The 13,752-nt window shown below is 37.7% G+C and overlaps 2 protein-coding genes across 2 annotated transcripts; one reads left to right on the top strand and one right to left on the bottom strand.

Annotated features, from left to right (window-relative positions):
- The first annotated feature begins 1,504 nt into the window (after nt 1–1,504).
- On the top strand, nt 1,505–2,474 carry LOC147492736 (early nodulin-like protein 13). Its single transcript, XM_086566143.1, has 2 exons — nt 1,505–1,789; nt 1,902–2,474. The coding sequence occupies exons 1-2, from the start codon at nt 1,603–1,605 to the stop codon at nt 2,351–2,353; spliced, it is 639 nt and encodes a 212-aa protein (XP_086422269.1). The 5' UTR covers nt 1,505–1,602; the 3' UTR covers nt 2,354–2,474.
- A 1,082-nt stretch (nt 2,475–3,556) lies between these two features.
- Nucleotides 3,557–8,046, bottom strand: LOC147492735 (Ribosomal protein L9/RNase H1). Its single transcript, XM_086566141.1, has 5 exons — nt 7,759–8,046; nt 7,522–7,656; nt 7,322–7,429; nt 4,743–4,823; nt 3,557–3,844 (listed from the first exon to the last, which is right to left on the bottom strand). Exons 1-5 carry the CDS (start codon nt 7,912–7,914, stop codon nt 3,680–3,682), a joined length of 645 nt encoding a protein of 214 aa, XP_086422267.1. The 5' UTR covers nt 7,915–8,046; the 3' UTR covers nt 3,557–3,679.
- Between the last annotated feature and the right edge of the window lie 5,706 nt (nt 8,047–13,752).

Here is a 13,752-nt window from a genome sequence, read left to right as displayed (position 1 = left end):
CCCTTCTATCTAAGTTAATGATGCTTTTCAAAGGGTTGTACTTCGTGAACCTAAAGTTCAGATGGGCAGTTGATTAGGATCATTTTCAACGATGAAATTTGATGTGCCAATATTCCTCCCAAACAAACATTTTTAACCTCTCTTCGATAAAGGAATCTGGTGATCAGGTATTGAAGTTCGTCTGCATATAGCTCATTCATATTGCTTCCATCAATATTCTATCTCAAGGAATGGGGTATATGATCTACTCCCTTTAGATCAACTTCCAATTGTGATGCAAATTTCTTGGGTTTAGAAGATGGATCAAAGCATTGGAGACCAAGAGTGATTGTAGTGGCTTTATTGCATTCCAAAAATATTAGAGGGCCCAAGCATCTCAACTGAATTCGCCAACCTCGTAGCGCAAATAATAACACAACTCGACCTTCCCGAATCTGCAACCTCCAGCGCGAAAATCCTTGAGCAGTTGAGCTAACGGGTCCACAAACAGTTAATGGATTTATTGCATTAACTGATTAACTGCACTGCACAAACACTTCTTATTGATTTTGCTATTAAGTACACTGTACCATAGTACAAAATATCCCGATATATCGTAATATTTGGGAATATCTATCTATATTTCAGAAAAAAATATATAAATATCACGATATGTTTAGAGATATATACGACTGTAAATATCAGTGATATTTCGATAATATTTGTAATATTTGTAATATTTGGAGATATTTTGTGATATTTTGAGATATTTGGTGATATTTTATATATATAACAATTTTATTTAATATTTACCATTATATTTCAAATAAATATAAATAATGTATCATGATATATCAAGAAATATCTACAATATCTACGATATTTATCGATATTTTGGATATATCCACGATATTTGCATGTGAAACAATGTCAAATATCTCCAAAGAGGATATATCCATGATACATATCCAGAAATTGAATATCGATAAATACCGATATCCTGATATTTTGTACTATGCACTGCACAACGTTTTTCTTGAACTTGGGCAGCGGTGATTATGCATGATATGTTGTTGTTGGTTTTTTTTTTTTTTTTTTAAGAGTTAAAACGTCTTAAAAGTGGGACGAATTTGTGTTTAAAATAATTCCAGTTGTTGCTACAATACCATGATGGCCGATTCACCCAACAAATATATTTTTTATTTATGTAATTTCCCGCTGAGGGGATTACTCACTTGGAAAACATGAGCTTAGGAAAGCAGCAGTGTAGCACTACACAAACTCATATTTAATAAAAATTCCATTTTGTCGGATATGTTCCGAGTTCCAATAAGTTTAGCTCACCTACCTATGAAACGTTGAATACGATAAGCTCATTATTGCTCTTAAACTCTTAAAAAAACGTTCGCTGGATTTGGAAGTGCGCCAAAGTCCAAAACAGTAACCGAAACGTTCAATATAATAAGCTCCTGTTCTTAAACTATGCAATGTTGCCAACGGCTAGTTTCTTGCTAATCCACTATAAGAATTAACACAATTGTAGAGGTACATTCACTCTCTTCATCTTCCCAACCTTCCCTCATTACTCTTAACATCTCTCTGCTATCAACTTTGCTTTCTCTTATGGCTTCTTCATGTTCTCTTCTTTCTTCTGTCATGCTCTTGTTCATCATCATCTTCTTCAGCTTTTCAGAAGCTAATGAAATATTGGTAGGTGGCAAAACTGATTCATGGAAGATACCATCTTCTCAATCTCAAACTCTAAACAAATGGGCAGAAAAGTGTCGCTTTAATATTGAAGATACACTAGGTAATAATCAATTCTAATCTTCTTTTTTTAAGCATATATACAAAATGGTATTTTACTATTCTTGCTCTCTTTCATTAACACTCTTGTTTTCTTTTGTTTCTTTCTTGTATAGTTATGCAGTTTGACCCAAAGAAGGATTCAGTGTTGCAAGTAAACAAAACAGACTATGTTACTTGTAATACATCAAACCCCATTGTTGTTTATAGGAATGAGACAGTTATGATCGTGTTGTTGAGATCAGGACCATTCTATTTCATTAGTGGAGCAAAGGGACACTGTCAGCAAGGACAGAAAATGACTGTCGTTGTATTGTCAGATATTCACACCTACAAGGGGAGTTCTCCAGCTGTTGCTCCTTCTCCTGTTGTATCTAGAGGCGGTCCAGCTATTGCTCCATCTCCTGTTGTATTTGGAGATGGTCCAGCTGTTTCTCCTTCTCCTGTTGTATTTCATGTTGCCCCAGCTGTTGCTCGCACTGGTGCTGTTAGTGGTTTAAGAAGCAGTGTCTTTAATGGTCCTCTGTTTTTGGCGTTTGGAAGTTTGTTGTTGGAAATGGTTTTCTAGTGAGGGGGAGGGGGGACTGGGGGAGTATAATTTCATTAATTCATTGTTTAGTTTTTTTTTACTAATATTAGTTGAGTTGTAATTTACAACTAGATGAATTACATTTTTTATGTATTGTTCACTCTACAGTCTACACTTTATTTTCTGACTTAACGTACATTTAAATGTATGTTTTCAAGTATCCTCAAGTTAGATGTGATCCTGTATTTGGTTACAAAAGTATGATGTTACTGAAAGGATTGTAAAGACGAGTTTTAATTCTCAAGAACATTTAGCGAAAATGTTAGCAGTCTAGTTCTACATCCATAATTTCTCAGCTATGAGAGGTTGCCGCAACTTGGTGTTTCTAATTTCTCAGTCAATAGATCCGGGGCCTGAATACCAACAACTAGAATACTATCGTCCCAAAGTTTTCAAACCTTCACTTCCCAAGCTTTGAAACCTGTAGCTCATAATTTAGAATTGATACAGATACATGCCAACTGCTATAGGTATAAATTTTCCTACTTCAAGTTTAATTGGTTTGATTTTTGCATGCTTAGCCTGAAAGAGAGATCTTATGGAACTCAGTACAGACCTGGCAAGTCAAGCTACAATAAGAATCCATTTGGGAAGTTTTTTAGTCACAATTACTCATCCGTCGGAACTTAACTTTGCTTTTCCATGAACGTATACACCTCAGTACTGACATAGATGGTGGAACTCATAATATATTTGCCTGTCCACTGACAGCATGGCAGAACTGTTGAAAGGCCATGATATCTTTTCCATGGGCAACGTTGTCGGCTACTCAGGCTAGCCCGCACATTGAGACTAATGAAATTGTTATCTCAACAAGCTCACTACCCAAGGTACCAACTCAGTCATGCAGACATCAAATATGATCATCAGATAACTGCATAAAAACTATTTGGAGTGAAGATGCTGGGCCTGATAGGTTTCATGGAACCATGTTTCTACAGACATCTTAGCAGGGGAAGTTCTGCTCCTTCCAAGCAACACGGTTATTTTCTGAATATTAGCAATTAGGGCCAAACTCATTCTTTTACCTTTTACCGTAATAGCACCTTATAAGGGACACAACAAAATCAAGAGGTAGATAAAATTCAAGTCACTCAAGTGTCAACCCAAGAAGTCGTTAATGAGGTTATGATGACTAACATGATAAAATCAAGATGAGATGAATCGAATGGAAATCGAAAATTGTTAAAAAACACAAGCATATATTTATGTAAACTCCTTGCCTTTTTCTTATACATTGACCTCCCCAAAAGATTAATTGTCAACACGCTCCAAACCAGATCCCTTATAGACTACTGCCTCTGTTTATTTCCTGCGGATCTTAACATTGAGAGTCCATTTCACTTTGCCCTCTGGCAGGCGGATTGCCTTTGGAAAAAGTAGTTGTATATCATATTGTCCGAAGGATGATATTGAAGATGGTAAATGCAGGTTTTCTGGTCCGATGTTAACACAAAGCTGTCTTGACACCTGAAAAATATATAGCATTTAATATCGTAACATCGTTATCTATTACGGGGAAATTGGCACAATTGGTTTTAGAAAAAAATTGCAGTCAATTGCATTTAAATTTGATAAGTTCCTGTGAGTGGAAATCAATATTCAAATTCCTTGTAAACAAATAGCCTAGTGAAGTATTTGCACAATTTATCCTGACTGCATGCAAAAATCACTTGTCATTCTCATACTAGCAAGTAACATCACTTGAAATAAAGCAATGTCATCAATTTATAAAAGGCAAAACTAAGTACAAAGAAAAAGAAAGCAGGCAAATCTGTAAATGGCTAGCTTATATAAGCTTTGGCTAAGAGGCTAAGAACCTAAGATACACTGCATGGGGTGGCCTGCTTACAAACGTCTAGATACTCGCCCTAGTGTTACACCAGGAATTGCTAGGCCATCTGTGGAGAAGTAAACTTTTCCCTTCATGTGGAAGTGATAACCACATGGTTAAGTTGTTGCAGTGCATTCTGCCATCTGGTCTTCAGTTTGTCGTTCTCATACTAACAACAGAAGAGAGATAAACCAACGTCCTTTCATCAACCTTTTACCAAACTAGTATATGGAAAATGCGATCCACATTTTCTAGATTAGAGTTTTTTGTCCTTTATTTCAAATGTTTGGTCTTTTTATTATTATGTATTCTAATTTTTTTTTTCTGTTGTTGTTGCGGGGGGTGATGAGTTGAGGCAACCCCACCAGATCTACCAATCAAAGTTCTAAAAATACACCAGAGCTCAATCATCATCGTCTACAATGTTTCCTAACCACTACCAGAATCAACAGATTGTTGCTTTATTTAAAATGCAAAAAATGTAACAGGTACATCTGCTCATGTAATCGAGTATATAAAGGCCGAGCAACAAACCTCAGCCACAAGCTCTTCTTTGGTAACGGGTGAACGCAGCTCATTAAGATCTGAACTTGACTTCACCATCCTCCTAAGTACCTAGAAGAAATTTGACGCTGATCAATTTATTTGAGCTAAAAACAGATAAGTGATTGTTACACTAGTAATGTACAAGGATTTAGTGTAACATGCATTATTGTAAATTAATGATAATTTGACAAACGAGTTACATAAATGTAAAATGACTCAGTTGTTTATATTTTTCGAAACTAGTTGCATTCCTAAACTCAAAGTTCTACAAATTACCCCAAATCATCTGAAAAGGCCCAGAATATTTTAAATACCTCTGGACTGAAAGAAAACATTAAAGAAACAAAAGCTTTCAAACTATACCTTTAACATAGCAGATTAACAGTTCAATTCAGTGGAGGAAACAATGTAAACCAAAAGGATAGGCCCATACATATGTCTTTAGGATTGCTACATGGATAAACAAAGCAAACTAAGCATTTCTTTTCTTATAGCTCCATGTCCAATCACAATCAGCCTGCCCCTACAAGAGAATGGGGTAGGGATTTCACTCTCACTCTCAGACAATCTGGCAACGCCATAAGAAGAAAAAAAAAATTGGTTAAGGTGATAGAGTGATCTCATTACGGGTGCAGACAGGAGACCTAGCACATGCATCACAAATAATTCCTAAAAGGCGGAAAGTCTTACCTCAGATACATATAAAAAACACTTCCAGGAATTGACTAATTGCTAGGGAAAATCTATTATTTGCATTTTTCCTATTACTCTCTACTGTTCCCATTCTAAAGTACCACTGGCGCTTATCTGACACCTACATGTTTGCCCAGACATATCACTATATCAGACAGACAACTCCAATGCACGGCCAAGAGAGGGGATCCTAGAAGACGGGTGGTCTCCTATCTTTTGACTAGAACCGCGCTAAGTAGCTCGCGCCTATCCGTTTTGAAGCAGCAACTTGAGGATGCTGATGGATTGTGTGTGAAAGTAGAAGGCTCACATGCTAAGGGTATTCGCTTGATGTTGATCCATCTTGAAAGAAACACCCTATACTAAAAGCAATGTTGGGAAATGTCGAAAAGTTTAAACTGTGGGCCCCACTGTGTCGCTGTTTCAAGATATTAGGCCCCTGCCTCCAGACACAACTAACTATATTCTGGTCAAATCTCAATTTAGCAACAAGACCATGCATTTTGACAAAATCTGTAGTACCTTCCAATGATGCATTAAGAGATCCAGAGCCATCGTCAACATATTTTTTATAAGCAAAACGAATGTTTTAAAACTAGAAAAGGGCACACACAGATAAGAGTCAAGTAGTCAACAGTCGAAGGCAAATAATAATCAGCCTTGAGTAGTGTACTTGTGTGTTCAATGGAATATGGATTGGCTCGAGCAATGTTAATAGCATTGCAAGTATGTTACAGTTTTGTCGACTGTTTGACTGATAAAAGATATGCGCCACTTATATCACCAAGTCACCGGATTCCCTAAGCGAGATAATAAACTAGCATAAACTGGAGCACCCCTAATTCCCTAAAGGCATTGACACATGTTAGAACGAGGACCGATGAAAAATATTATTAACCAGTAGCGTATACTACATCATCAACTTACTAGAAACCTCAAGTACTTCCGTTTTCCAATCGGTCCAATTCAATTCCATACATTCAACTTTGAAACAAAGTACATGTTGCAAATTTACATAGAATGACCTTAGGTAGCAAGAAGCTACTAGATCATACCCATAAAACCTCACTCTGTTGGACACGCACTAGCCCACTCAAACAACACTTCTTTAACCTCTTCCACTATCTTTTGAAGGTCCTTCCCCTTGTCCTCGAAGATCATCAAGTTTCTTTCCTTCCATAAAGTCCATATAAGAGTAACGTTTAAAGGCGGATCCGAAGGTCTATTGAAAGAGAAAAAGAATTGGTTCCAAACATCGGTTGGACATTTCCCAAGGAGGAGATCAATGCTTTCCTCGACGCATTTACCAAGTTGGCAAAGGTTTTGTAGATCCATACCCCTTTGGTTAAGATTATTAATCATTTTTATCATTCCCAATTAAGCAAGCCAAAAAAAGAAAATTACTTGAATTGGGATAGAGATTCCCATATCTTTCTATGAGGAAAGTTTACAATTTACTCCATATCCCCAAGATTCGACAAGAAGAGTTCCTTAGCTAAGACCAAGTAGAAGGATTTCACAGTGAACTCATCCTTTGCATCCCAAATCAACTTTCTAACATCCACCTCCCCAAATCTAACTCCCCACTTGATAGATGTACTGTATGAAAGTCCCAAATCGCTCCACTTCCCAATCATTGAGTCCCCTTCTAAGTGTTACATTCTACACGATCCCATTGAGGACTCTAAGAAACCTCAAGTACTTCCCAGCATTCATAAGTTCCGTTTGCCCCTTATAATTATTAAGGTTAGACAACAGAGTTACACTAAAATAATTGAACAACGCACCAATTATATACAGTGAGAAGTGTAACTTGTGCATTTAGAAGTATAACAGTGCAAAAACCTAGGCAAATAACATGACAAACTACCCACCAAGTTAGCCTTCTCAAGGCGATTCGCTGCTTGTTCAAATTCTTTAATCGTATCTTGCTTAGCCTGTGGAACTTCTTTTACCACCTCCACTTCCTCGCGTTGGTAAAGCTGGCCAGTAAAACAAAATATCACATCACATAAAAATCAACTATCAAACCAAAACTAATAAACAGAAACAAAACAAGTATACTACAATGTACCTTGCGTTGTTCTCTCATGATGAAGTCATACTTTGCAATATTAGGAACAGCTAATATATTAGGCATCAAATAATTACGAAAATATCCAGGTGCCACCTTCACTGTCTCTCCAGCTTTACCCAGCTTATCTATACTCTAATAAATTTTGCCCAACACAGATAAAATAATAATATTAAACATTTTAATTACAACAACAACAACAACAAAAATGAGAAAAAAAAAACAAAAAGTCAGTACCGTTGTAAGAATGACTTCTAACTTTTTGTGCTTATATCTAAGTCCTTGACCAAGATTATAAAATGGGTGTGTGATGGAATCTTGGGTTTGGATGTTGTTATGTGTTTTGATGAGTTGGCGGAGTACATTTCGAGTACCAGTTTTGAGGTTGGCCATTTTTTTGGGGTTTGAGAGAGCTGGTTTAGAGGGTTTTGAGGAAGATGAAATGAAGTTGGGCTTTTGGGTCGGGTCTGGGTGTACAAAATAGGCCTTGCTAGAGCCCAATATGTTGGGCTTATTCAAGTCCAGGCCATTGAAAAGATCAGCTACTAGCTTAGCTATATTCGTCATGTGAGGGCAAGTCCAATGGGAATTTTAGGAGTTGTTAAATTCGGGATACGGACGGCTGCCGTCTGTACGTTAAATTGCCACGGACGGCATAAACTATGCCGTCTGTCTAGTCCAGACATCCCAACGGCTAGAAACGGCTAGTTTTTTTCTGAAATTACAAATTTATAGCAACTACTTCACACAACTCTCTCACCATTTGCTCCCAATTCTCATACAATTTCTATCTACTCCAACTACAACAATCACTACTCCAAATACAACAATGGATCCAAATGAACATGCAACCACATCAAAAGGGAAAAAATCTACAAGGTCTGCCAATTTTTCAATTCAAGAAGACGAGGCTTTTTGCAAAGCGTGGATATATGTTAATGAAGATCTATTTGTTAATGCAGGGCAATGAGTCACACACTATTCGGAGAGAATATTAGAGAAATTTCGAAAGAGAGTTGGTGAAAACAACAAGAGAAGCAAGGATTCGGTGTCCACTCGATTTGGACACATCCAAAAAGCTTGCAACCGGTGGGCGGGAATTATCTCCTCTTCAGAGAGGACCGCAAGAAGGGGCACAACGATCCAAAATCGGTTAGCCGAGACAAAAACAACATATATGTTGGCTCATAACACACACTTTCAATTTGAGCATTGTTGGGCCCTCCTCAACGATAACCCAAAATGGAATGAAGAATTGGAGAGCCGGTCCACAATTACATCGAGGAGACGAACCAACGTCATTCTTGATGTAAATGACAAAGTTGTGCCTTTAACACCCACAACGCCGTCGACAACTCTTGGTGGCGTTCCAATTGATCCATTTCCTACACAAGTTGGGGATGGAAGTGGAGGTGGAGGTGGAAGTGGAAGTGGAACCAAGAAAAAACGACCACCGGGAACAAAGGGTGAGAAAGAAAGGATGAAGAAAGGATGAGAGAATTACAAGATGATGGAGAAGTATTTGGCACAAATAACGAATGCCGCCGCCGATAGGGTGAAGATGATGGAGCTCAAGAAGTGGAAAGAATACAACAAAATATTAGCACAAGATACTTCTACTCTTGATCAGGAAATTGCCAAATACTTCAAGACGATGAAAATGGAGATAATTCGCCAAAAGAAAGAGAGTGGAATGTTTGGGACTCCATGTGGTGCTTCTAGTGGTGGTGGTGCTTCTAGTGGGGGTGGTGTTTCTACTACTTAGATTAATTTCAATGTTGTTTTAGTTATTTCATTTCCATTGTTGTTGTTAGTTCATTTCCAATATTATAATTTCAATTTTAATTTGAATTGTCTTGAAACAACATAAAGTCAAACATAGATAATACTTAAACTACAAATATAGAAATACTCATACTACATTCCTTAATCTGCATGAAATTGCCAAGGGTGATTGATGAGGTCAACTTTTAGTTGAACATTAGTTTCTCTACTTTGAATGTGACGAAGTGTGTTGAGTCTTCTTGCAATTTCCTCATTTCGATTCCCGACAACATGCAATGCAACTGGTGGCTCCCAATTCATGTCAATTTGCCAATCTTCGATATCAATCTCTCGTTCATCCTCAATAATCATATTATGTAAAATTATATACGTCTTCATTATCCAATTAATGTCATCCCTACTCCACATTCGCACCGGCCTCTTGATTATTCCCTATCTAGCTTGTAAGACACCAAATGTACGCTCCACATCTTTGCGACACGCTTCTTGCATCTTAGCAAAAAATCCCTCTATTTGAGTTGTTGGGTGAAGGATTGTTTGTACAAGTGTAGTCCATTTAGGATAAATCCCATCGACTAGATAGTAACCTATTTTGTATTGGCGACCATTCACGGTGTAATTACAACGAGGAGCATCACCACGCATAAGATTATCAAAGAGGTGAGAACGTTAAATCACGTTGACGTCGTTGTTTGAACCTGCCATTCCAAAAAAAGTATGCCAAATCCACAAGTCTTGATCTGCAACGGCTTCCAAAATTATTGCAGGTTTTTTCTTATGTCCTACTTGTGTACCTTGTCATGCCGTAGTACACATTTCTCATTGCCAATGCATACAATCCAAACTTCCAAGCATACCCAGGAAGCCACGATTTTTACCTTGTGCAAGTAGACGTTGAATGTCTTCTTCGTTTGGAGCCTTCAAATATTCTTTCTCGAAGACCGCCAACATGGCATCACAAAAATGCCTCAAGCTTTCGAAAAAGGTGCTCTTTGTGATTTGAACGTATTCATCTCACGCATCCGCACCACAACCATATGCAAGCAACCACCTTTTGCATACCCGTCAAACATGGCTTTCCAATGACATCAACCTTGTATGTGAAGTACTTGTCATGGTCGGAGACGGCTTTCAAGATTCGTAGGAAGAGATGGCGTGCATCCTAAACCTCCTACAGAAGATATCAAGGGGATACTTCGGGTATTACACGAAATAATCCCTCATAATCTTGTTGTGAGCGTCGATTCGATCACGATAAATGGACTTTCTACCGGGGACCGAGCCTCGATGATCACGAGTAGCTTCGTGCATATCTTGCAACAATGAGAAAATAGGTGCGAACATGTTCTCATCGTCATTCATCATGTTCTCATCTTCAGATGAAGAGCTTGATTCAATATAGCGAGAAGAAGAAGTCATTTTGAATGTGAGAAGAAAAGTTGCAAAGTTGAGAATGAATGTGAGAAGAAATGTTGTAAAATTGAGAATAGTAATGCAAAAAGTGTGAGTGAAGGCAAAGTTGAGAAATTTGTGGTCTATAAAGTTGACACAAGAAATGAGGTTTGTGGTTGAAGAGTTGATGGTTGAGGAGTTGATGACAAGTAAATGCATGTGAGTAAAAAATTGGTTGAATTTGGCTAAGTCTAAATCGTGTTGAGTGTCTGGAAGGTACGGACGGCACAATGTCTGTCGTCCATCCATTTAATTAAAATGGGAGACAGACAGCATAGTTTCTGCCGTCTGTACAATAATAACCAACAGACGGCAGAAACTATGTCGTCTGTCTCCCTGAACTTATTATGGCAGCTACTAGTGAAGGTCTTAACTTTGGCTGGGTTTTTGGCTCCTTCCAAATTTAAGACCCTTTTAGCAGCCCTATTGGAATGATGTTTTTGTGGTTGGGGTGCTATATTTGCCTTTAGCAGCCGATATAACCCCCTATTGGACTTGCTCTGAATTTTTTTTACTTCTGTGATTGGAAAAAACCAAAGTGAATACATAGAAATGGAAACATGTTTTAATTTTAGAATCCCAAAAAGTAACAAAATATAGTTGAAGACTATGGCGCCATCGTTTTTAAATTTTTTCTCACTCGATCACTCATTTCACTCGTAAAAATCTAGTAACCCCATTTCCAGTCTGATTTTTCACCATTTTTTTTTTCATCAAATTCAACGACTTCCATAAGTGAAAGACAATCTTTTTGTGGATCTTATTAGTGTTTTCTCAAGATTTACTCGTAAGTGTAAGTCATTACAATTAGCTAAGATTTTTAATCTCCAATTTTTTTAATTTGGTTGAATTTTTATATCTCCTTGATCACAATGTGCAGCTTTTGGGTTGTTGCGTATGTATAGTTATGACATGTTTTTTTAAGTTGGTTGAAGTATATATGTTGTTGGCAAATATCGTCAGGTCGATATTTCAGCCTGTAATATCAAAACTAACTCGAAATGTCTATGGTTACTTGGTTAATGTTCGTATGTTGCAGGTTCAAGCGGGAAAAAGATGAGGAAGAAGAAAATGGACATGTGTCAGGAAGTTATTGGGCAAAACTACAACTTGAACACTATATAAAGACTGGAAAGAGAAAGAAAGATTTATTCGATTCATTCTAGAAAAACTTGTAAAACCAAAGCAATAGAGAGAGAGTTTGAGCGACTTTGTAACCGCCATTACTGATGAATACAAAAGTTTAAGTTTTACTTCTTCTTGATTCTCAATTCAATCTAAACCTATTCAATCCATAATTGATCTTAGAAGAAGAACTTGATCACTACATTGGCGCCATCCGTGATTCAAAAACAAGAAAAGATGTTTCTTTTCTTTTTCTTTGAAGATCGAATCCATTGGTAGACGTTTGAGATAAAGAATAATTGGTTGTGTTCAAGGAAATTATGTGAGATCAGTGAAGTGCTCATCTTCTTGTCAAGATGCCTCCAAAGCGTGCTACAGCAAGTAAACGATGATGATTAATGAAGGAAGTACTTCTCAAGCAGCATCCAAGAATGAGGAATGCAGAACAAGGCGATCAGTAAGTAGATTGGTGGAAGAAGTAGAATAGATACATGAAGAAGAGGTGTCTTTAAAAGCCTTGTTGAGAAAGTTTGAAGAATTAGAAAAGCAGAACAAAGTTTTAATGGCTGAAAACAAAGCTGTGAGATAAGAGAATAATAAGCATGCAGCAGAAGCTATGTACGAGAAAGATGGCGAGGAGTCGAGTTTAGGCACTCCAGTAGTGAGGAAGAGCCATCTCGAGAAAGTGAGGAAAAGCCACCTCGAAGAGGTGCAATCAGTAGCGAAATCAACACCAAAGGTGGTGCAAGAGGAAGAGGTAAAAGCACCAATCACGAAGGAAATGGTGCAGGAGATTATGCAAATGCAATTTGGGGACCAGCTTCTAGAAAAGGTATCAGCTTCGATTCGTAAATTGGCAGACGATGTAAGTAGAAACCCATTGAATCGGTCCTATTCCAATTGAAACAAGGGAAAAAGGACGCTTTAAAGGATTTCTTGGTGAGATTCAAGGCCGAAACTCAATCAGTCGAGAGGCTTGACGAGTCTGAAATGACAACCGTCATGGCTTTCCAAACAGGTGTGGTACCTGGATCATATATGCACAAATATCTCTTACGAAAGGAAGTTAAAAGTCTGCAAGAGTTGTATGACAAAGCTGACAGAGATATTAGAGTGGAAGAGGGGATAAATGCAGTCACTGTGCAAACTATATTGCAAGTGTTAGAGACTGGAAAGAGGGACAAAAATAATGGAGATCAACACGAGAGTCGAGACTCCTCGAGGTCAGATAACAAAAGACCTCAGGAGCAGTATACAAATCGGGATAATCAACCACAATAAAGAAGGAAATATGAGAGGACACTGAAAGAAGAGCTAGATCCCAGTAATTTTATCATCATCAATACCACACCGGAAGATATATTAAAGAAGATCGCGAAAGAAGATTTCGTGATATGGCTAAAATACACTCTCAGGGAGATGAAGGGCAGACCTTATTGTTAATTCCACAAGATTGAGAACCATGAGACAAGCAGATGCTTGCAGTTATTAAAAGAAATTGATAGGCTGATGAAAGATGGGAAGTTGTGAGAGTTCAGGGCTAATGTCAGACCCGCAGAAACTGTAACCATACACGAGAAACCCCTTAGAGTAATAAATATGATCTACAAAGGAGAAATACCACAGAAGAAAATCATGAGAGATAAAATAAGAAAGATTTTAACAGTAAAAGAAGTGCTCGAGGTCAATGTCGAGCCTATTTTAGTAAATCAGAGTCTGGTATCGGCTAGCATTCTAGGAGCAATTATGTTCGTACCAGATGACCTATCTATGGTGATGTTGCCGCATGATAATGCATTATTAATCACTTTACGTATCTCGGGATATGATGTGCAAAAGATACTCGTGGATTGTGGTAGTTCTGTGAAC

The sequence above is a fragment of the Coptis chinensis genome, chromosome 6, assembly GCF_015680905.1.
Source record: "Coptis chinensis isolate HL-2020 chromosome 6, ASM1568090v1, whole genome shotgun sequence".
Taxonomy (NCBI): domain Eukaryota; kingdom Viridiplantae; phylum Streptophyta; class Magnoliopsida; order Ranunculales; family Ranunculaceae; genus Coptis; species Coptis chinensis.
Note: the sequence above shows the minus strand (reverse complement) of the source record. Positions and strands in the feature narration are given on the sequence as shown.

Bases quoted from the DNA above. Each gene is read 5' to 3' on its own strand.
- LOC147492736 (XM_086566143.1), top strand. From the start codon at position 1,603: ATGGCTTCTTCATGTTCTCTTCTTTCTTCTGTCATGCTCTTGTTCATC. The intron at 1,790-1,901 runs GTAATAATCAAT...TTTCTTGTATAG, and splicing joins TAATATTGAAGATACACTAG to TTATGCAGTTTGACCCAAAG.
- LOC147492735 (XM_086566141.1), bottom strand. From the start codon at position 7,914: ATGGCCAACCTCAAAACTGGTACTCGAAATGTACTCCGCCAACTCATC. The intron at 7,430-7,521 runs GTACATTGTAGT...TTTACTGGCCAG, and splicing joins TCATGAGAGAACAACGCAAG to CTTTACCAACGCGAGGAAGT. The intron at 3,845-4,742 runs GTTTGTTGCTCG...TATATTTTTCAG, and splicing joins AAGAAGAGCTTGTGGCTGAG to GTGTCAAGACAGCTTTGTGT.